At 36.9% G+C, this 24779-nt stretch overlaps 1 protein-coding gene and 7 non-coding genes across 8 annotated transcripts; all 8 read right to left on the reverse strand.

Moving 5' to 3' along the window:
• Nucleotides 1–5739: 5739 nt before the first annotated feature.
• LOC123540484 (60S ribosomal protein L5-like) lies at nt 5740–23384 on the reverse strand. Its single transcript, XM_045325603.2, has 8 exons — nt 23254–23384; nt 15820–15889; nt 15181–15296; nt 14550–14684; nt 13769–13971; nt 8212–8389; nt 6381–6469; nt 5740–5895 (listed from the first exon to the last, which is right to left on the reverse strand). The coding sequence occupies exons 1-8, from the start codon at nt 23254–23256 to the stop codon at nt 5799–5801; spliced, it is 891 nt and encodes a 296-aa protein (XP_045181538.2). The 5' UTR covers nt 23257–23384; the 3' UTR covers nt 5740–5798.
• LOC128549202 (small nucleolar RNA snR60/Z15/Z230/Z193/J17) lies at nt 8694–8774 on the reverse strand. Its single transcript, XR_008367520.1, has one exon. It is a non-coding gene; the product is annotated as a small nucleolar RNA snR60/Z15/Z230/Z193/J17 (small nucleolar RNA).
• On the reverse strand, nt 9022–9102 carry LOC128549203 (small nucleolar RNA snR60/Z15/Z230/Z193/J17). Its single transcript, XR_008367521.1, has one exon. It is a non-coding gene; the product is annotated as a small nucleolar RNA snR60/Z15/Z230/Z193/J17 (small nucleolar RNA).
• On the reverse strand, nt 9349–9429 carry LOC123563111 (small nucleolar RNA snR60/Z15/Z230/Z193/J17). The gene has a single exon (XR_006688744.1). It is a non-coding gene; the product is annotated as a small nucleolar RNA snR60/Z15/Z230/Z193/J17 (small nucleolar RNA).
• LOC123563117 (small nucleolar RNA snR60/Z15/Z230/Z193/J17) lies at nt 9677–9757 on the reverse strand. The gene has a single exon (XR_006688745.2). It is a non-coding gene; the product is annotated as a small nucleolar RNA snR60/Z15/Z230/Z193/J17 (small nucleolar RNA).
• Nucleotides 9910–9990, reverse strand: LOC123563122 (small nucleolar RNA snR60/Z15/Z230/Z193/J17). Its single transcript, XR_006688748.2, has one exon. It is a non-coding gene; the product is annotated as a small nucleolar RNA snR60/Z15/Z230/Z193/J17 (small nucleolar RNA).
• On the reverse strand, nt 10603–10683 carry LOC123563142 (small nucleolar RNA snR60/Z15/Z230/Z193/J17). Its single transcript, XR_006688755.1, has one exon. It is a non-coding gene; the product is annotated as a small nucleolar RNA snR60/Z15/Z230/Z193/J17 (small nucleolar RNA).
• Nucleotides 11021–11101, reverse strand: LOC123563137 (small nucleolar RNA snR60/Z15/Z230/Z193/J17). The gene has a single exon (XR_006688754.1). It is a non-coding gene; the product is annotated as a small nucleolar RNA snR60/Z15/Z230/Z193/J17 (small nucleolar RNA).
• Nucleotides 23385–24779: the final 1395 nt, after the last annotated feature.

Consider the following 24779-nt stretch of genomic DNA (forward strand, 5'->3'; position numbering starts at 1 on the left):
TTTATATGAAACAACTCACAGAGGGTTCCAGAGCTGTAATTCTTGTGCACTCTTTCTTAAATTGAAACTTAGTTTTTTACACATACATATAATTATAGTTTTCAGTCTCATGTATGCCAGGACATTTGTCATTTACTGACCATTGACGATCCTGCTGTTTTGTTACATGGTCAGACAAGCGGCTTGAAATGTCAGTGACCATGACCTACTTACACCCACAGCTGGAATCCAGCTGGGTATTTCCATTCATACCTACAACTAGTGATACCGTATTCTTCAACTAATAGAAGAAACAGTGAATAGAGTATTGCCATGCAATACAGAGCTCTTTACTGGAAGGCGACTATTATCTGAACCACAGCAAAACAATGGGTGTTACAAAACATGCTGTTTCATTATGGAACACATTGGTGCCAAGTAATACTATGTTCCCTCGATTGTTGGCGGACATGAAACGGACTTTGTTAATACCATGTTAACCTTTAACCTCAGTGTGACCTCAACATTTATGTTAGGTATCTGGAATTTGTGCACAGCATACTGTCTCATTACAGGAACATTTGAGCAAAGTAATATTAAAATTCCTTCATTGATGGTGGAGTTACAAATCGTACAGGATAAGACCCTTGACCTTCAAGTGTGAACTTGAACTTTGAGCTAGGGATCTGAACATTATGCACGACATGTCGTCTCATTATAGGCAACATTTTTGCCACAGAATGTTAAAATCCCTCGACAAATGACAAGTGTTATGGACTGGACATTGAAGTGTGCATGAACTAAAAATCACAATCCTTGTCCCTTATGATAACTGGGGAATTTTAAAATGCTTTTCTTTTAACCAGTGTGTTATCATAGGAGCATAATGGATTTAAACATCTTGCAACCCAGGTGTTAGAAGTTTTTCCAGCACAGATACAAACACCAAAAACTCCTGTTCAGAATGCAAGACAAGAGGTCCAAATGTGCCCAAGTCACTCACCTGAAGAAAACTTTTACCTCTAACAAGGTTTGGTGAAAATCCATAAAGCTGTACATTAAGTTATTTAAAGATATTTTTTATATTTTTTATACTTTTACTCCGATGCCCCAAAAGTTCAAACTTCCTGACACGAAGTTGTTTAAAATTCTTTTTCTGATTTTTATCTCTACAATGATACTACAGACCAAGTTTGATAAAGATTGAAAACCTGTTCATGAGAAGTTACTAAAAGGTTATTCTATTTTTAGCTGAAATGGCCCATGGGAAATGGACCTTACAATGATGCTACAGGTCAACTCTGACGAGGACCCAGCCAGCAAGTCATTTAAAGGATTTTTAGCTCACCTGAGCACGAGGTGCTCAAAGGTGAGCTTTTGTGATCGCCCTGTGTCCGTCCGTCGTTGTCGTCGTCAACAGTTTCACTGTTAACACTCTAGAGGTCACAATTTTGGCCCAATCTTAATGAAACTTGGTCAGAATGTTACTCTCAATAAAATCTTGGACGAGTTCGATATTGGGTCATCTGGGGTCAAAAACTAAGTCACCAGGTCATATCAAAGGAAAAGCTTGTTAACACTAGAAGTCACAATTTTGACCCAATCTTAATGAAACTTGGTCAGAATGTTACCTTCAATAAAATCTTGGAAGAGTTTGATATTGGGTCATCTGGGGTCAAAAACTAGGTCACCAGGTCAAATCAAAAGAAAAGCTTGTTAACACTCTAGAGGTCACAATTTGGACCCAATCTTCATGAAACTTGGTCAGAATGTTACCCTCAATAAAATCTTGGAAGAGTTTGATATTGGGTCATCTGGGGTCAAAAACTAGGTCACCAGGTCAAATCAAAGAAAAAGCTTGTTAACACTGTAGAGACCACATTTATGACTGTATCTCCATGAAACTTGGTCAGAATGTTAATCGTGATGATCTTAAGGTCCAGTTTGAATCTGGGTCAAGTAGGATCAAAAACTAGGACACCAGGTCAAATCAAAAGAAAAGCTAGTTAACACTCCAGAGGCCACATTTATGACCATATCTTAATGAAACTTGGTCAGAAGGTTAATCCTGATGATCTTTAAGTCAAATTTAAGTCTGGGTCATGTGGGTCAAAAACTGGGTCACCAGATCAAATCAAAGGAAAAGCTAGTTAACACTCCAGAGGCCACATTTATGACCATATCTTAATGAAACTTAATCAGAATGTTAATCTTGATGATCTTTAGGTCAGATTCAAATCTGGGTCAGGTGGGGTAAAAAACTCTAGTTTCTATTTTCATCTGTAGCAGCTGCTAAAGGTCAAAACACCACCACTGAATAATTTTCGGAGAGTGCCTTAAAATGATGCTACAAACCAAGTTTGATGATGATCGATCAAGCTTTTCATTAATTTACAGGTATTTCTATTTTCAGCTCTAGCTGCCTCTAAAAGGGGCCAAAAGCCCACAAAATTGGGAGAGGACCTTATAATAATGCTACAGACCAAGTGTGATGAACATCCACCAAGTGGCTCATGATGAGTTGTTAGGTTTTTTATCCCCCGAAGATGGGCATATTGAAATCGCACTGTCCGTCCGTGTAAACTTGTCCAGACTGTAACTCTGCCATCCATAAAGGGATTTTGAAATAGCTTGGCAAATATGTTCACCATGATGAGATGACGCGTCACGCGCAAGACCCAGACCTCTAGCTCCAAGGTCACACTTGGAGGTCAAGGGTCTGTTTTGTGTCCGGTCCATAATTCGGCAATCCATAAAGGGATTCTGAAATAACTTGGCATAAATGTTCCCCATAATGAGACATGCCGTGCGCAAGAGCCAGACCCCTAGCTCAAAGTCACACTTAGAAGTTAAAGGTTAAGATGGGCTGTTTCTTGTCAGGTCCGTAACTCTGCCATCGATATTACTTGGCATAAATGTTCCCTATAATGAGATGATATGTCATGTGCAAGGCCCAGACCCCTAGCTCCAAGGTCAAGCTTACATGTCAAAGGTTAACATGGTCTTTTTCTTGTCTGGTCCATAACTTGAATTTTAAAATAATTCCAACACAAATGTTAACCATATCGAGTTGTGTAATGGTTATGACCAAGGTTTCTTAGGTCAAGGTCACAAAATAATTCATACCTGAACTATTCTGGCACATTTTGTGCAGACAACTGTAGCATTCTTGGGTACGCTTCAGGGGCACGACAGCTCTTGTTAAGCCCTGTCATACCAGTCTGATGATCCATCTAGCGGATCGGGATAAAAGAAAGTTGATTAAAGTATCTTTTACCTCTAATGGTCCCTAGTAAGGGTAAGAGGACTGCCCCTATCTTAACAAATTTTGGAGAGAATCTTACAGTGACACTATAGACAAAAGTTAGATGTAACCCATTGAGCGGTTCAAGAGAAAAGTTGTTGGAAGGTATTATTCCTTCTAGCCCTAGCAACATTTAAAGGGGCCAAATTGCCCCCATTTGTTCAAATTTAAGAGAGAACCTTATAATGATGCTACAGACCAACTGTAATGGAGATCCATCTCTCACTTTCTTGAGAAGTCAACGGTATTTCTAATTTCAGCTGTAGTGGCCCCTATCAGGGGCGAAATGCCCCCATTTGAGCAAAATTGGAAGAGGACCTAAAATTATGCTACAGACCAAGTTTGACGACGCTCCATCATTTAGTTCATGAGAAGTTCTTTACAGGTTTTTCTACTGATCTCTGCTAGCCCCTAAAAAGGGCCAAGGTAAAACATTTGAGCAAACTAGATGGATGTTCCTGACCAAGTTTGGTGCAATTCTAACCAAGTTTTAGAGAAGATATTTAAGTAAAAAGAGGGTCATGATGACCCTGAATCGCTCACCTGAATAATACGAGCCACATGTTTAAAATGGCAAACTGATGCTATAATATTACGAAGTGTGTCAGTTGTTCACATACATGGTCAATGGAAGTCAGTTTTAAGATTGGTGTGCTAAACTATACATGTCATCCAAATTTCAAGGCTGTATCTTAAAAAACAAGAAAGTAGATCAGTAGGTCAAGTGACCCGTGCTTATAATTAAACAGTCTAGGGAATATGATCTGATAATTTTTGAAGTATTTATTCCTAACTGACTCATATAACAAGTGACCCCCAGGGGCATAATTTGAATAATCTTGTTAGGGATCCACTAGGCAATGCTATATACCTAATATCAAAGGCCTAGGCTTTAGACTTTCTGAAAAGAATTTTTTTTCCCGTGTAAGTCTATGTTAAATTTGGGATCCCCAGGGCAGGGCCTCTTCACCCCAGGGGCATAATTTGAAAAACTTTGGTAGAGGACCACAAGGCAATGCAACATATCAAATATCAAAAGCCTAGGCAATGCCTTGCCGTTTCAGGCAAGATTTTTAAAGCTTTTTCCTATACATATATTAAATAAATATATGTCTATGTAAAACTTTGACCCCGGGGCAGGGCCTCTTCACCCAAGGGGCACAATTTGAACAATCTTCATAGTGGACCATTAGATATCACATCCCAAATATCAAGGCTCCATGTCTTGCGGTTTTGGACAAGATTTTTGAATTTTTTCCTTTTGGCTGCAGAGTTCTGCATGGAATTCAATTCTTTGAACAGTTTTGAAAGGGAGCCACCAAAGGATCATTCCTGTGAAGTTTGGTGTAATTCTGCCCAGTGGTTTTCAGTAAGAATTTTTTAGAAAATATTGACGGACGCACGACGGACATTGAGCGGTCACAAAAGCTCACCAGGAGCCTTTGCCTCAGGTGAGCTAAAAATGTTCATGCAGGATGATTGACCATCCACCTACACTAATGGCTCACCTTGAACAAAGTTCAAATAAGCTAAAGATGCTGCTATGAAGTTTGACCCTGGCATTCTCATGCTAATGATAACCGTCTTCAGTCTCCATGTCACTATGACCTTGAACTTGTGACTCTCAAAGTAATCTACTAACAATCATCCTGTTGAACAGTCCGAGGCCATTTTCCCTCTCAAAATGCACAGTTGGATTTTACAGCAATTGATCATATCTGGGTCACTGTGGTCATCTAGTGACTGGGCAATCATTCTATGACGTTTAACAGTCATAAGCCAAAGTATTCCCAACTGAATGACCAGAAAACTTTTCAGTCTTGGTATAAACATTGACCTAAGTTCTTGCTTTTGAAGGGTCATCTAATGACCATCAACAATACTATAAAGTTTGATGGCTATAAGCCCTAGCATTCTCCAGCTATTGTCAAAAACAGTTTTCAGTCTCTAGGTCATGGTGACCTTGACCTACTGACCCCAAAAACAAGGTCATCTAGCCACCACAGGCAATCCTTCTATAAAGTTCGAGTCCTTGGTCAAAGCATCCCAATTATTGGCAATTTTCAGCCTCAAGGTCACAATGATCCTTAAATAACTCTAGCCAACAGGCAATCTCCTATAAATTTCGACCACTCTACTATAACCTGAACCTCTAGAACGATAGGTGTCATCTACTGACCACACTCAATCATCCTATGAAATAACGCCAGTGTGCCAAAGCATTCCCTAGTAGTCAGCAAGCGGAAACCGAATTGTCTACTAATGGACAGACCCACGTAAGCAAATTAGATTAAAATGCCATGCTAAGCAACTGACTGCCATCTTTTGAATTTCCTCACTTTTTTAAGTTTAATTTTTGTACTGTTTTGGAATTTCTTTCAACTTTGTTGCCACCCAGGGATATGTATCCCAACTCTATGTTGGTATCACCGAAACTACCAAGACATGAACACAGATTTCTCTTCAGAGTGCTTTAATATAATTGATATCAGCACATAAATAGAAACAAAGTCTATTATTCATCATCTGCCTCTAGCTTCTTCATGAAGGCAGCCTTCTTCTGTTTGACACGATCTTCACGTTGGGCCTTGGTCATCTTGGCACGGTTCCATCTGAAATGAAGAATACTAAGTTAGTTATATTTTACCTTGTTAAAGCAATATTACAGAATGGGCAAACTGAACAGAAAGCAAACTGCCTGGAATCCTCAATTTCTCACAGAAGACTTTGTGAACAATTTACAGGTCTTTACCATGTACCATGCAGAAAGTGGTTAAAGAAGACCAATCTTTCTTAAGATCCGAGTACTATGACCGCAATCTCACCGTGTTGACTATTCTTTTTTCTTACTGGGTGAAGTCCGAAGTATAATATACGTCAATACTGATGTTTCAAAAATAATTTTTTAAAAATTCATTCAGACCCAGGTTTTTAATAAACACATCTATTCAGCTTGAAGCTTATTAGAATCACACTGGAAGCCATTTCCTGGGAAAGATCAGTACCAAGATCATATGTAGTATAGAGAAACCCAGTGAGGCACAAACCACTGAACTATTTGTGCAACCCCCACTTTAAAACACTAGATCACTCTTACCTCTTGACCTTCACCTCCTTTGTTGGTTTGGCCTTCGGCTCAGGATCAGAGCGGATTGCAGCATGACCTTTCTTGTACATTTCTTCCAACTGAAAAAGGCAAATGTTTTGGTTTTCTTACTAAAAGTGAAGGGGGAAATGCATGATTCAGCGCAGTTATCTAGTGTTAAAGGAACAATGTTTGCGTTCAGTCAAGCTGAAGTATTCTGGAAATTCAACAGGTGCCAGGCATTATAGCATTTTCAGAAATGGTAATAAACTAATTTTCTCATGAACAGCAAGTCAGCTAAGTTTTAACACAAGGCCCCTGTAGACGAATGGATGCTGACATTACATTATTTGCCCTTCACTGCCGTGTTCAAGCCTGCTGGAACTGTAATATTCTGTTTATGCAAGAAAATGTCAGTGGCTTGAAATAATATCCCAAGGGGCACCACCATTTCAAGCTGGAAAGTCCCCTTAATAAAACAAGAGCACCGCCTTGCGGGTGCTGACGCTCATCTGATTTTTTTTGTGTAATAGAAATATTGTCCTACCCATGATTTTCTAAGTCTAAAAAGGGCCATCATTCTTGCAAAAAGCAGGATAGAGATATGTTTCTTGATGTTCAGTGTACACTCATGATGGTGAAAAACTGTTGCAAGTTTTAAAGCAATAGCTTTGATAGTTTATGAGAAAAGTTGACGTAAACATAATACTCAGCAAAGAAAATGATTTTCTAAGTCCAAAAGGGGCAATAATTATTGCAAAAAGCAGGATGGAGTTATGTTGCTTGCTGTACAGGGTCAGCTTATGATGGTCAACAAGTGTTGCAAGTTTCAAAGCAATAGCTTTGATAGTTTAAGAGAAAAAGTTGACCTAAACATAAAACTTAACCAAGAAATCTGATATTTTCTAAGTCCAAAAGGGGCCATAAATCTTGCAAAAAGCAGGATGGAGTTATGTTTCTTGCTGTACAGGGTCAACTTATGATGGTGAACAAGTGTTGCAAGTTTTAAAGCAATAGCTTTGATAGTTTAGGATAAAAGCTGACCTAAACATAAAACTTAACCAAGAAAACTGATTTTCTAAGTCCAAAAGGGGCAATAAATCTTGCAAAAAGCAAGATGGAGTTATGTTTATTGATGTACAGGGTCTGCTTATGATGGTGAACAAGTATTCCAAGTTTCAAAGCAATAGCTTTGATAGTTCAGGAGAAAAGTTGACCTAAACAAAACTTAACCAAGAAATCTGATATTTCTAAGTACAAAAGGGGCCATAAATCTTGCAAAAAGCAAGATGGAGTAATGTGTCTTGCTATACAGGGTCAGCTTATGATGGTGAACAAGTATTCCAAGTTTCAAAGCAATAGCTTTGATAGTTTAGGAGAAAAGCTGACCTAAACATAAAACTTAACCAGGCAACGCCGACGCCGACAACCGCTCAAGTGATGACAATAACTCATCATTTTTTTTCAAAAAATCAGATGAGCTAATAAGTGCAAATTTAACCAATTCTTTTAACACTTATCATGCTGGACACGATTGATTCTGCCTTTGCGACCAGTGCAGCTATGATCAGCCTGCACATCCATGCAGTCTGATCAAGATCTGCACTGTTCGCCATTCAGTTAGTATATTTTTGTTTAGCACCCCTATTAACAGCTAATAGTACCAACCAAATTGAAAGATGGAAAAGTTCATTATAAAAATTTAGCAAGGTAAGGGTTAACCTACTAAGTATTGATCACTGCTGAATGACAACAGCTGAAACTGCCCCATTCTTTTTTTAAATTCTGCCATTCTCAAAGTTATTCTAAGCTGTTTGTTAGTTGCCATGTGTTAAGGACTTACATTGTCAGCATTGAGTCCATTCTTGATGAAGCGGGAGAACTGTTTCTTGTACAAGTCTTCATCATCCTCATTGAGTTTCCTCATGTACTCTGCCACATGTTTACCGAAGATGTGGTCCCTGTGAACCTCCGCACTGAATTCACCACTCTCCGCATCATAGCCAGGGAAACGTTTGGTGCTGAAAATGCATAAAAATCCCAGTAAATCTTTGTATACTTAAAGCTAGAGTTATATGTGTATGACAAAATCAAATACACCACATCAGACTTTCAGGTTAGCCTTTATAGTTAAACTTGCTCACATTTCTACTCTCAAGCTGTTTATCCCAAACAGGAGTGAAAACATTTCATCAAAGAAAATATATGGAAATTCAACCATCAGTGGTAACTACTGACCTCATTCATATGCTATACTTCCAGTGTATGTTTGGACACACTCTTCTATAGAAACTAATTTTCATAGACATGACAAGATTTTCTATTTTTAAGCCTCAGATAGGAGCGAAAGACAAATGTATCAACATTATGTTTTCAGATGAACTATGCTATCATCACTGGCATTCCAACTGTTCCCTCAGTTGACATTTTATTTCCCGATTAATCCTTACATTTCTATTTGTTCAAATTTCCACTTGATCACAGAGCTGTTTACCTAAGACTGGAGTGAAAATGTTTCATCAAAGAATACATGGAAATTCAACAATCACTGGTAACTTCTGGCCTCTACACATCCTCATTTATATACTATACTTCCAGTTTTGGGAGGGACATATGGGAACTAATTTTCATAGACATGACAAGATTTTCTATTTTTAAGCCTCAGATAGGAGCGAAAGACAAATGTATCAACATTATGTTTTCAGATGAACTATGCTATCATCACTGGCATTCCAACTGTTCCCTCAGTTGACATTTTATTTCCCGATTAATCCTTACATTTCTATTGTTCAAATTTCCACTTGATCACAGAGCTGTTTACCTAAGACTGGAGTGAAAATGTTTCATCAAAGAATACATGGAAATTCAACAATCACTGGTAACTTCTGGCCTCTACACATCCTCATTTATATACTATACTTCCAGTTTTGGGAGGGACATATGGGAACTAATTTTCATGGACATGACAAGATTTTCTATTTTTAAGCCTCAGATAGGAGCGAAAGACAAATGTATCAACATTATGTTTTCAGATGAACTATGCTATCATCACTGGCATTCCAACTGTTCCCTCAGTTGACATTTTATTTCCCGATTAATCCTTACATTTCTATTTGTTCAAATTTCCACTTGATCACAGAGCTGTTTACCTAAGACTGGAGTGAAAATGTTTCATCAAAGAATACATGGAAATTCAACAATCACTGGTAACTTCTGGCCTCTACACATCCTCATTTATATACTATACTTCCAGTTTTGGGAGGGACATATGGGAACTAATTTTCATGGACATGACAAGAGTTTCTATTTTTAAGCCTCAGATAGGAGCGAAAGACAAATGTATCAACATTATGTTTTCAGATGAACTATGCTATCATCACTGGCATTCCAACTGTTCCCTCAGTTGACATTTTATTTTTGGTTTATATTATCAGCTTACTCATCCAAATGCATATGATATTTATATAATGCAAGTCCTAATGAATCAGTTGTTTTTTCTTGTTTTTTTATATACCACTGCTTCGAGTCAAGACACCTGAGCTACCAGCCTCAGATAGGAGCGAAAGACAGATATATCAACATTATACTGTCTGATGAACTATGCTATCATCAGGGGCTTGTATCCAATTTATCCAATTGTTACAGAGCAGTCTAATACAATGAGCAATTTTCAATCTACATGTTAAAATTCTAAAGTCTTCTCATTAAATAAATGTCAGAATGATGAAAACATGAACAAGGCAAAGACTTTGGAGTCATAGAACTTTCCACACTTACGACTCTTAATGAAATTACAGATTACACCAGGAAAATTGCCAAGTTCAAAATGAAGCATGACTTTGTGATAGAGCAAAACTGAGTAATGAAATCTGTGCACTGCATGTCTTACCATCACAGTGAACAAGTGTCTCAAATTTCAATCAATATCCACATGTGGTCGCTGAAAAACCAACTTAAACATAAAAACGCAACCAAAAATTGCCAAGTTGAAAAAGAGGCAACAAAGTTAAGAACCTGTGCATCACGTCAGATCATCACAGTATAAAAGTGTGTGAAGTTTCAATCTATTCCTTCAAGTGGTTACAAAGACATTCGCTTACATATAATACTATCATCTATGAAAAACGCTCTTTAAAACGTGGACAACATTCTATGACCACTTGACATGCACTTAATACAGGTCATTCTTTAATTTCAGACTTTACAACTGTTAACATTCCCTAGAATAACACGTCATCAGCCTCAGATAGGAGCGAAAGACAAATATATCAACAGTATACTATCTGATGAACTATGCTATCATCATAGGCTATTTCAAATATTGTCCTTTTAGCCACAGCTGTGTGTATCATACAACGATGGTAATGATAACAAGTGACAAGAAGATTTAATCCAAGAGCTTTCCCACTTTGTTTCAATGAATATTTTAACTGTGACAAACTTTTCAGCTTTGCTCAACTTCATCCTCTTTAATTCCTACATGAAGAACTAGGCAAACATTTCACAGCAAATACTGCCACAGTCCAGTGTTTACACCATTGTAACAAAACGCTAAACTGCAACAATTTGAAGAACCATCAGATATGTTATGAAAATTGCTTTCATTTTACCAGATATGCAGACTAAAATTAGAATGTTTCACATAATTCTTTAAACAGCCTCAGATAGGAGCGAAAGACAAATATATCAGCATTGTACAATCTGATGAACTATGCTATCATCACTGGCTATTTTCTAATTACGGTCATTAAGACAATACAAGAGGACCATGATGGTCCTGAATCGCTCACCTCTTCCCACATGACCCAGTTTTGAGTATGATGTTGTTTTTTCTATTATTTGACATAGTGACCTAGTTTTTGAGCTCATGTGACCCAGTTTTGAACTTGACCTAGATATTATCAAGATAAAAATTCTGACCAATTTTCATGAAGATCCATTGAAAAGTATGGTCTCTAGAGAGGTCACAAGGTTTTTCTATTATTTGACCTATTGACCTAATATCGAAGGTACGTGACCCTCTTTTGAACTTTACCTAGATATCATCAAGGTGAACATTCTCACTAATTTTCGTGAAGATCTCATGAAAAATATGGCCTCTAGAGAGGTCACAAGGTTTTCCGATTTTTATACCTACTGGCCTAGTTTTTGACCGCACGTGACCCAGTTTCGAAACTGACCTAGATATCATCAAGGTGAACATTCAGATCAATTTTCATGAAGAGCCATTGGAAAATATGGCCTCTAGAGAGGTCAAAAGATTTTAATAATTTTACACCTACTGACTTAGTTTTTGACCCCAGTTGACCCAGTTTCAAATTTAACCTAGATATCATCAAGATGAATATTCAGACCAACTTTCATACAGATCCCATGAAAAGTATGGCCTCTAGAGAGGTCACAAGGTTTTTTTTATTATTTGACCTACTGACCCAGTTTTTGACGGCACATGACCCAGTTTCAAACTTGACCTAGATATCATCAAGGTGAACATTCTGACCAATTTTTATGGAGATCCATTCACAAGTATGGCCTCTAGAGAGGTCACAAGGTTTTGCTATTTTTAGACCTACTGACCTAGTTTTTGACCGCACATGACCCTGTTTCGAACTTGACCTAGATATCATCAAGATGAACATTCAGACCAACTTTCATACAGATCCCATGAAAAATATGGTCTTTAGAGAGGTCACAAGGTTTTTCTATTATTTGACCTACTGACCTAGTTTTTTATGGCACGTGACCCACTTTAAAACCTGATTTAGATATCATCAAGATGAACATTCAGACCAACTTTCATACAGATCCCATGAAAAATATGGCCTCTAGAGAGGTCACAAGGTTTTTCTATTATTTGACCTACTGGCCTAGTTTTTGTCGGCACATGACCCACTTTCGAACTTGACCTAGATATCATCAAGGTGAAAATTCAGACCAATCTTCATGAAGATCTCATGAAATATATGGCCTCTAGACAGGTCACAGGGTTTTTCTACTTTTAGACCTACTGACCTAGTTTTTGATCGCAAGTGACCCATTTTCAAACTTGACCGAGATATCATCAAGATGAACATTCAGACCAACTTTCATACAGATCCCATGAAAAATATGGCCTTTAGAGAGGTCACAAGGTTTTTCTATTATTTGACCTACTGACCTAGTTTTTGATGGCACATGACCCAGTTTCGAACTTGACCTAGATATCATCAAGGTGAACGTTCTGACCAATTTTCATGAAGATCTTGTGAAATATATGGACTCTAGGGAGGTCACAAGCTTTTTCTATTTTTAGACCTACTGACCTAGTTTTTGACGGCACGTGACCCAGTTTCGAACTTGACCTAGATATCATCAAGATGAACATTCTGACCAACTTTCATAAAGATCCCATGAAAAATGTGACTTCTAGAGTGGTCACAAGCAAAAGTTTACGGACGGACGGACGACGGACACCGCGCAATCACAAAAGCCCACCTTGTCACTTTGTGACAGGTGAGCTAAAAACACTAAACCAATGACCTTCAACAGCTAATATGCAAATATGCACAACTGGACTCGGTAGTAAACAATCGCTACAAGTAGTATTCATAAAGACATATTCTGGAAAAACTTATCAAAAATGACCTTTAATGGGCCAAAAATCAATCAACCGGAAAATGCAAATAAAACAAGCCTCATTACTAAACCTTTTTAAGCAGTCTCTGACCATGTGACAGACATTCAGATAGAACTAAATCAATACATCAAATATAAGTATGGCCTAATGTTTTTTGTCCATATTCAATCCTTACCAGAGGCAGACATATAAATGAAAGTATTCCTGTATTTTTGTTCACTCCATCACAAAATAATAATATACCAATCAACATAGCTCAGAATCCTAGGTACAGGAAGTTTTTTTGACCTATTGAGAATAGAGATTATCTTTTCAACTTGAACACTTGCTTTTTGTTTGATTTGGGTTTACAATATGAAATACCGGCAGGTTGTTCTCTATAAGGAACTGACTAATTCACCGGTCCAAGTCTTGTGCTTTACCCATGAAGTTAACTTAATTGGCATTATTAAAGTGATGTGACAATTATCCAGCAGAGGTTGCAGAGATCTTGATAGAAAACCTATTTAGAGAGCTTTGTACAAATTAGACTGCCTCAGCTGAATAAAAGTGTATCATCAATGCACTTCAGGTGAACTATGTCATTTCAGTACATCACTGGCAATCAAGTAATAAATCTCAATTACTACAATAAGGTAGTTTTGGTTTTACAACTACAGCCGTAACATGTCCTTCTCAGCTTTTAGTTGGCAACATCTATGTAATTTCAAGAAAACTTTATAAATGATCATATAACCAACAGGCATCATACAGTTTACCAAACACCACAACACAAGATTCTCACCTGTGTGGGATATCAATGCCACCATCAGCAGCTCCCTTCATGGCTCCAAAAACACGGGCACCAGTGGTGGTCCTCATGAGACCAACATCAAGGTAACAACGGAATGCTCCTGGCTGTCCATCAACATCTTCTACATAAAATTCATCTCCATCAACTTGTTCTTGTCCAGGGTAAATACTGTCCAAGTTTAATTTTTTCAGTAACTGGAAAAGGTTTAATTATAGAGCATCATAAACCACAGAATTCAAACACCACCTCTAGAAAGACAGCTAAAAACCTACCAGATTGTTTTCCTGACTTTGGAAAACAAACATGCATCTCCTCTGCCATCACTACATCGCTTGTTTGGCAGGCATGTTATCTGAACAGACATGTATTTCAACTACTTTGTAACAGCAGTAATTTACAGGTACTTAACTATATGTTAAACTCACATGCTAAATAGTTTTTATGTATTTCATAGTATTAAAACTAGTCTGAATATCCAGAGATATCTAAATTTTGGTCTCATTTACTTCAATATTACGCAAGACAATGCAATATTTTTTTAAGTGAACCTGTTAAGTAGATCATTTACTTGGCAATATGGAGGTTGCTTATGTTACATACAGATGTACTTTTTTTTTAAAACATGAACAGTAACTGAGTTCATAGATCACTTACTGACCTAAAGAATAAAGTTGTTGCTTTCATATCTCTGCACTTTTAAAGATGCAAAACCTAATTTCATTAAGTCACTAAATGATCTATTATTTCAACGTTTTGAAGGATTGATTCATACCCTTCTTGCAATTAGAAGTCCTGTGCAGTATGCAGCGGCGTAGTTTGTTAGCCCGACCTTGATACCATAGCGAGGAAGTTCATGTGCATAAGCAGCACAAATGATCACGTCTCCCTCGATTCTGGCATACGCTATCTGAAATACATAGGTAGAACAGTTTTCAACACATTTAATTGAAATTAACACAGGCACTAAAACTACGAACTACAATTATGCTAAATGTGCTATATATGATACTCTACTTCCAAACCTTAAGAGACTACCACTGCCATACCCGATTCTGTTGCTTCCTTTCCAAAATATTAAGTTAAATAAATGCAGTTTTAAGAGTTTTTGCAACTTAAACAGGATATAAGCATAATGCTTGCTTTTCTTTATATACATTCAACACTGAACATATCAAATGTTTGAAACTTCAGACTTATTGACTGAATACAAAGCAACAGATTAATGTCCTCCTCTTAAAGACCCACCACAACCTAGTGACCTACTTTTTCCTCCCACATGAACTTAGTGCAAATTATTCTGATAATACTGATATCATACCGCTATTCTACAAGATGACAGGTGGACAATTTAGGTCACCCATGACAGGTGTCAGAAACATTTGATGAACTCTGAAATTATTTACCTGACAGATGATGTCCTTGTTGGTAAAGCGGACGATCAGTCTGTATTTTGGGGTGTTGTATTTATTCTTTTCTTGAACAACCAGTCTTTTACGAGCATAGAAGTCAGTTCTACCCTCTTGAAAAAAATAATACAAAATCAATATTTCAGCTTTAAATAGTCATAAAAGACAATTTCTTAACTCAGTCTGACTTTTTGACTTTTTTTTTTTTTTTTGGAACAGTGGTTACAGATCCGATGAACATATATTAAAACATATATTTCAACGAGCCAAATACACTCTAAGACTTTGACATAATATAACGACAAGGCATTTTTAAAGTCCTCAAATGTTTAATATATTAAGTAGTAGGAGGCACCTTGGTAGAACCTTCCATAAGCCAGCCAGATGGCTTCCTTCTGTGACAGCTTCCTACACATACAAAAAGTTTTGAACCCACTGCAGTGAGGGGCAAGTGTAGCAACAAGACTGGCCTGTTCTAGACAATTGGGACACCTTTAATGTAGACCTACTTTTTCACTCCAGACAACTTTGCTTTCAAATGCAAAATACTGCTGGTACACAGAGGGATTAATTTGTGCATGCTCATATGATTTAGTAGATAATGTCCCCCCCACAAAAAAAAACACTAAAGCCTACCTCTCCTCCTTCGGAATTTGACTTGAAATCTTTTGAAGTAGGCTTTGTTTTTAACCACTTTTACAAACCCCTGAAAATGAAAAAAGACAACTTTGTAAAGGAATATATCTATGTGTCTGGTAGTATTAGTCCTCAGCGTTCAATAATCATATAATTTTGACAACGATAATGTACATGCAGACAAAATATGCCAGAAATTAATGTTTCAGATAAATTACTGTCTAGGCCAAATAAAAAAATATGCAAGTTTCCGGTGACCCAACCGACCCTAATTTTAGCCCCCGACCCTAAACTTTTTTTCGGACGAAAATTAGCGGGTACGAAAAAAATCATATGCTCTCATTTAGGAACATCGGATCGATGTACATTTACCGAGCTGTTTGAACAAGTCCACCCGCCCACAGGCAGTTTCTTGTGAAGGATCTTCCAGTTCTATATTCTTATTCATCGTACATCGATGAGTTAAATTCTGGATAGGACGAGTGGACTTCGCTGTATACTCGACCAATCGGGCGAGTGGTTTTTACGTCGTAACTTTACCAAATTCAGAAATTATATCACAAAAAAATACCTGGATTGACTGGAATTAACCCGCGAATCGTAAAGATATCAAAACGTCATGCCGGTAATTCTCCATTCCACGAGCACGTGCGACCTATCGTTATATCTGATTTACATTGCTGTTACTTTTGTTTAGCGACACGTACACAGAAAACGCCCTTAGTGCATTTATTTTTTAATATAATTGCTTCAAATTGTCAACACCGCTTGAGAAGTAATACAGTTTGAATTCTATAATAATTTTAATAAGACATCGGCAAAAATGTAGTCAAAATTCTATAAAAAAACAGCCGAATTTTCATATAATCACTTGTAAAATTTCAAACAGCACAATCTTAATTACTTATTTCTTTCTTAAAGAAAATAATCGATACATAATATGGTCATAAAATTCAGACTTTTGACCAGAAAGTATAAAAAAAAGAATTAAAAAATCTTAAATAATGAAAAAGCGGCAGCAATTTAAATACAAGGAGTAAAACGATTTTTCGCAAACAGATATCTGTTAGCGCGGCAGAATAGGTTATGTGACCTCGTGAATGTAAATAGAAGTGGCTTTAGAATAAAGCAGTATGATGTTAGTGGTTTTTGATTATTTTTTAAATGAATCTTCGTACAAGTATTATTTTTGACACGACCCTTTGTAAGATATTCTTCTCTAACAATAATGTAAATTCTTTGAGGACAAACAGGTCACAGAGGTAGGATCAGTATAATCATTTGACACATTTATCTGTCAGTTCATTCGTGATATTGTACATTCGCTTTTTTTTTAAAAAAAGAAGAAACTTATTTTATTGATTTCTTCTCAACAATTTAAAGAAGCGAGGCGGTACGATCAAACAGCGATGTTTCACATGGCACGAAAAAATGACGTAATGCCATGACAATCTCGGGCAACTATACCGTGCTTTGATCTCCACTCCAGATGCCATGATACCGACACACTTCTTTTAGCTCTTTGGAGGGTGTTAATTAATGATGAAAACAAGGCCAATTACTTAGTTTATAAACAAAATAATTTCCGATAATTGTTGTTTTTTTCGCGTTCCCAACGGGTGTGTGGATGATGATAATTATGTCCATATTTTGGGGACACTTTTCAAAATAATTATTTTCGGGAAATAAGTCTTTAGAAAATGAAAATAACTAAATATTTTATGCTGTCCCAACACTTTACGGTAGGGGATAGACTTTAATTATTATTAATATCGCTGCAGTTGTTTTGGAGAGCAACTGGCTGGTGCTGCTGACAAAATAGAGGAAAGAAAAATTAAAATGTCTGCTGTAAAAGGTAAATTTAAAAAGAACAAACATGCCACCTTAAAAAGGAAATGTAGTGTACAAGAGAACAGTATTTGTCTACTGTGTGTTTCATTTAAAATCTACTTATTGTACATGTATAATACTCCTTTCATAAAAGTGACAATATTAAACATGTCAATTATAAGGACAAATGACTGTTCACTAAGTCGAGTAGATTTTAGTGGTTACTAGTCCTGCAGGGCGAGTGGTGTGAAAAAAATTTACACCCCTGCCTTAAACTCGACACAAAAAAATCATGATTTTAACTAGGCTTGAACCAACGAAAACCAAAGGTGCATCTGTCGAAATATTCTAACGCCATGTATTTAATAATTTGACTAAAAGCCAAAGGGTATATAAAAAGCTGTGTATTTAAAGTGTATAGCATCTACCATCTAGTACAGGCATATATGTATTGTTAAGACAATAGGCAAAAGCAAAGACAAGGGAATTCTACTACTGTGAAGATGCGTGTTCTGCTCTATCCTAAAAAAAAAAAGAAAAAAAAAAGAAAGAAAACTCGACCTACCTACCCGATTTTTTTCTGGCATGTCACAGGAAACATACATATATTTTTTTTGGTCCTATTTTCGCTAATATACGACACATTTCTGAGTTAATATTTCAAATTAAACGTTGGTAAGAGTATTATGTATGTCCTACAAGGAAATTACAAGAAAGTCTAAAGAAATATCGAATTCTGTCACACAACGTGAACATCTATTTCTCTCTATGAAAAGTGATACTTTCGTTTTCAGCAGACATTCACGTAACGGTGATAAAAAATCTGTATGGCCAATTATAAGTTAACAATTCATTATTGAATTTATTAAGAGTTAATATATTTGTACCTGTAATATATTTTGTTTAGTAATACAAATGTTTTTTCCCTTTAAAAATAAAAGTTTTCTCAAGAAATACAATGCTTCAACAAAATCTCCCAAATAATTTAAGTTTTAAAATTTTATTAAAAAGAAAAAAAGATTTGTATAATTTTCTGTCCTAGAATTCAATGATTTTTAGTTCTTATGCTAATAATTAATTTGCGGCTTTTAATGGAAGGCAGTTTGTCTTCCAAACAAGAGACTACCTTTAGATCTCGATCCACGTGAAGTCTCCAACCTGGTCAAAAGTGGATAAAGGTCAAACGTAAAAGATAGATTCAACATTTTGTCACGTAACTGAACAAGGAGTGTTGTCTTCCTTGATACCCCTCCCTTCGATATCTCAAGCGTTTGACCGATGAAATGTGGTAAATTAATCGATATTCCACAAGGCCTTGTTTTCATCTTCATTCAACACTCAAACCTTTATATGTTTTGAAAGTGTGATCATGCATGTAGAGGCTGCAAGTGTATAAACGCCAATTTTGGCATGTTCTACAAGTATGCCAAGGAAAGACGATGTAGTGATAGTAGGTTTTATAGGCCACTTCCAACAGCCATGCTGGGTTAACCCTTTGACAACATGGTTCATGTCCGCCTATGACCAAGAGGTCAGGAGTTCGAGCCCCAGTTGGAACCTTGGTATTTTCTCTCCCAAGGTTTACTTTCAATGGCGATGAGGGTTTGACTGACTCACAGGGATATAAATTAACAGGGACCAAGTAGCCCATGGCCCCTAGATTTTGGGCTTGGCCCTTAAATTTTTGGAGAAAATGCTCATATATCTAATGTTAAACATTTATTTTTGACAGTCTGGGCCCCTATTAGAATTAAAATAAAAATAGCTAGTTTATATCCTCGACTCATGCGGTGAGCATGGAGGGTCATTATGGAAAGCTAGTGAGCTCTGAAAAGAAAAGGGGGAGGTGTTGCGACAGTAGGTTTAAAGGTAAAGGTAAGCTTTATTTAACGTCGCATATAATCCAACATATAACACGAGCTACAAAGCTCCTGTACGACAAACTAGGTATCCACTAACAGATACTTACCTGTGCTTATTTTACCTCCTGGTACTACCCTTTCAATGCAGAGTGCCAAGCAAGTGAGCTACCAGTACCATTTTTCACGTCTTTGGTACGACGCAGCCAGGGATCGAACCCCAGACCTCCCGTACTCAAAGCGGTCACTCTACCACTAGACTATTGAGGCGGTATATAGGCCTTGCTGCTGAATTATCCCTTTAGAGATGTGGTTGGTGTGTCCGCCTATGGATCACTAGGCCTGGGGTTCAATCCCCATACTCATGCAGTTCAGTAACAATACTGTGACTGGATTTTGGTCATTAATATTTTTCAACTGAGTATAGCAATGCAACCTCCGCTAGGTGGCGCTGGTGTACTATTTTTCCCGTACTATTTTTGGCTGACCTCATTTTTGGTATCATTTCTTACGGTCGATTTCGGTATTAAAACAAGAAAAAAGCTGGGAACCACTGTGCCATATATGGAGAAAAAAGAAGTCCGCAATGGGAAATGGTACGCATTTTTTAATTATTGCGCGAAAACATAAACAAAACATTGATTGAAAATTTCATAAAGTCAAGAATTTGTAAAAACGGTGCCTTTCGCAAGAAATTCTGCCTGTGTGAGGTAGTTTGATCATTGTTTTACTTAAAATACCTCTATTATCCAACGTAAACCACCGTAAACTATTACGATTTGGTCATTTTGTGAAGCATGTGCAGAAAGCCACGAACGGCAACTCTTGATTTTCCGAACGTAAAACGCGCACTTGTTCGTACCGGGTACGATAATTGCAAAAACCTTGAATCGATTTTAAGGTATTTTACACCATTCACAATTAGTTGATAATGTGTTGTTGAAGTTGTACATTCATAAATTACAAAAAGTGAATAGAAATTCTACAAAATAAGTGAGAGTGCAACAAAATGACACTAGAAATTGCCGACTTGTTTCGTAACCAATACCATTCGTACCCAGCTATGTAATAACAACGCCGTAGGTGAAAGAAAACGTTGCTGACGTTTTTAAAGCCGAGACAGTTTTAGCAATGCATAAATCATGGAAAATTATATTAAACTCATAAATTTATGGTCACATAGATGCTTTATATCATTAATTTTACCATTTTGAGTGAAAATAATGTTGTTTCAAATCCAGTCAGTGTCACTTAGTGTCAATAAACCACTTGACTGGAATGGGTCACCTGGGTGTCTGATCTGTGCAGCAGGAGTCATCTTAGTGACAAGCTTTGATTACTTTTATTTATTTATTTACTTGAAAAGGTTGAACTTGAATTTTGAACGTACATGGACCCAGATCACAAAACTGTAGATTTTGCATGTTTGACTTAGCTCTTTGGGCTAGCCCTTGCTTTTGTCATTCACACATAAACTCTCTTGGTAATTTTGCTATATCAGGAATCTAGAATGGCCCAGTAATGTGGCCGGTTGTGAAACATACTTTCTGAATATAACTAAGTACTAAAGTCCTATCAATGTTCAGGTGTTTGAATCTTCATCTATACTGCTGAATGGTGAAAGGAAAACTGTAGTCTACAAAGATATGTTAGAATCAAAATATAACATAAGAAGACGAAATATCACAAAGCCATATTAAAATATACAATTATACATAGTTCTCGAGTCATCCGTTACATTTTCCCTGCTGTTCAACTTGTTTAAGTTTAGTTTTAAATTCATGTTACAATGCATGAATTTTTCATCAGTTTCAGATAAAAACCATTGTTGCAGACAAACCTGTGCTAAATACCACCTGAACAATAGCACCTTTCCAGAAAGACTACTCTAGCAGTCTCCTTGAATATTACTATCCGGTACTTTAAAATATTGTATAATGGATACAGCATTTGATTTATTTGCAATAAATGGCTCTTTTGATAGTTCCAGGACTGGTCTTTAAAGACAGGTTTGCATGTAAATACATTGGACAAGTTTATATATTTTCTGTCTTTTTTTTTTCTCATGGATAACTACATAAACGGGAACCCCTCTGTACTGCATAGTGGACTTTATACTTGTTTTAGCTGTGAATGTTTCATTAGATTTTTGTACACAAAAAGCAACATAGCTCTTCATAGCTAGTGGTAAAGTAAATTATGCTTTTTTATGACCCCGGAGGTGGGTGTATTAAAACGCACTGTCTTTATGTGTTGTGTCTGTGCATGTGCGAGTCCATGTCAATACTTGTCTTAGCTGTAACTCTGCCATCTGCAAAGGGATTTTGAAGTTACTTGGCATAAATATTCACCATAATGAGACAATGTGTCATGCGCAAGACCCAGACCCCTAGTTTCAAGGTCAATGTCACACATGGAGGTCAAAGGTTAACAGTGTCTGTTTCGTTTCTGGTCCATAACTCTGCAAACCATTAAGGGATTTTGAAACAACTTGGCATAGATGTTTACTATGACATGTCATGCGCAAGACCCAGACTCTCACCTCAAAGGTCAAGGTGACACTTAGAGTTTAAAGGTTAACAGGATCTAATTCTTGCCCAGTCCATAATCTACCATTAATGAAGGATTTTTAAAACTATCTGGTATAAATGTTTCTTATATTGCGATGATGTATCCTGCGCAAGACCAAGACCCCGAACTCCAAGGTCAAGGTCACACTTAGAAGGCAATGGTGTTCCTTGTCTGATCCTTTACTTTGCCATTTATCAAGGGGGTTGAAAATGATTTGATGCAAATGTTTACAAATTGAGTAGGTGTGTCATGCTTACGACCCGTGTCTCTGGGTTCAAGGTCAAGGTCACGAGATGATGTGTACTTTTTTTGCACAGACAACTTATTATTCTTAGGCATGCTTTGAAAACAATTGTCATCAATAGAGACAGCTCTTGTTTTTCATGCATTTGGAATTACCTGACTGTTGATGACATACTATTCTGAATAGGCCTATATTTATGACCAGAATCTATACTAATATTACCAAGGAATAACAGAAAAAAAGCTTGAGGTTATAGACTTTTGGTGCCTTTTCATACTATAGATACTACTAAAGTCAGTTGCTATTGTTTTTGTGTCAGATTTTTAATAAAATGTAATTTTTTGTTATCAGATCATTTTTCAGGCTAAAAGCTTTAAAAATGGCTTAATGAGCCTTAAAAACGCCCATATTTGCATGAACATATTTTTTCTTAATTTTATGGTAAATTATTTTTTTTACTTCCATGTTGTTCTTGGGTATATACTCTTATGAAAAAATGTCATTTTAAGTGGAAAAGTCTGATTTATAAAAATGTCTTTGCATTGCTACTGAGTACCGTATAAACAGAACATTAGACTAATGATTAGTATGAAAAAGGGGATTTTTGAAAATAAAGTTTACACTTTACCATTGCCCATGATCTCAGGCACTGAAATTGTTCCAGAAAATTAAAATATAATTTGATACTACTATTCAAGATATTCAAACACTCGGGCTTACGCCCTCGTCATCTGAGCTCTGAACCGCGATAAATCAGGTGACAAACTAATGAAGTACTCAATTCTTTGATAATTTTCTGGAAAGGGCATGTGCGCTTCAAAGTTGATTTTAGACAGATTATAGACTCGCATCGCGGGAATATCATCAGTAAAAGTTTTCGCATAATTTCTTCAAGAACTTGTGAGGCGTAAACATTAAAATCATTCTAACCATTGTGTGATATTGCTGGATTTCCCTTAGCTCTCAGGTAGCTTCGGCTAGGGGCTAACGTTTCACCGGAAAAGGAAGTATTTTGAACTGTCTTGTTTACAACTGTCAGAAAGGAACCGAAAGTAATAAAACGACAAACAAGGGCTGTTCTCAGAAAATAGCGGATATCATAAGATGGTGTATGTAAACAATCTGGTATAATAAATAATTGAATGAATAAATAAATAATAAATAAATAAAAGTTGCTGAAAGATTAATTTCAGTGACCATATGTATATATCAATGATACTTTAGTGATTTTAAAAGTACACTCAAAACAGAAGAAACAGTTGTTAAAGAAATGATAATTATGTTACAATATTAAAAGAATAAAAGCTAAAAAAGACAGTATGCTACAGTTAAAATTGGACAGAGGCACTAGAATTACATACTGACCACCGCCAGCCTCTCTCTAAAGATACTGAGACTGGGGCTAGATTTAACATAAGCTGGTAGGGAGTTCCAGAGTCGGATGGTCCTTGGGAAGTGGGAATTAGAAAAGTACCGAGTGTGAGACATGAGGATTAAGTAATTTAGGTTTCTAGTTGGAATAAGACGAGAATGGTCGACTGCAACTGTCTGGGTCCTTATTTTATAAAACATTACTAATGAATTGTGTAAACTTCTATATTGGAGTGTATTCCATTCTAAAGTTTTCAGCATTTGTGTAACACTACTGGTGTAACTGTAGTCGTACATGACGTACCTAGCAGCTGACCTTTGGACATTTTCGACTTTGCTAGTGAGGGTTTTTTGCCAAGGATGCCAGACGCTTGAACAGTACTCAAGTTGAGGGCGGACATAGGTGTTATAGGCAGCAATTTTGACCTTTTTATTGTCAGTTTTGACATTTCGTTGTATGAAGCGAAGAGTGGAAGTTGCTTTGGAAGTGATATTGTCAATGTGTTTGGACCAGTTTAGATCTTTGGAAATGGTTATGCCTAGGTATTTAGCTGCCTCACAAGTTTTGAACTCTATGTTGTGAAGTTTGTAGGGGTAGACCACAGGATTTTTCTTTCTAAAGATTCTAAGGACTTCACACTTGTCCGGGTTGAACTCCATGGACCATGTCTTCTCCCCGGTTTCTAAGCTAATGAGGTCTTGTTGCAGAGATATACTATCTGAAATGGAGTTGATGGTAAGGTATATTATGGTGTCATCTGCAAACATTCTTGCGTTACATTTGACCTAGTCTGGTAAAAACAAAGAAAAATATCAAACAGGGAGTGCCACGCACCAAAAGCGCAGCCTCCTCAAAACGAACCCCCCAGCACGCAAACGCGTGCACCACACACACACTCAAAGCTTACACATCAGGACAAAACGAACAACACACACACGCACACACACACACACACACACACACACACACACTCAAAACCAACACATAAGGACAAGACGAACAATAAGCATACACACACGCACGCACACAAAGTCAACACACAAGGACAAAACGAACAAACAAAGGAACACAGTGGGGCACCGCC

Source organism: Mercenaria mercenaria, chromosome 15 (assembly GCF_021730395.1).
Source record: "Mercenaria mercenaria strain notata chromosome 15, MADL_Memer_1, whole genome shotgun sequence".
Lineage (NCBI taxonomy): Eukaryota > Metazoa > Mollusca > Bivalvia > Venerida > Veneridae > Mercenaria > Mercenaria mercenaria.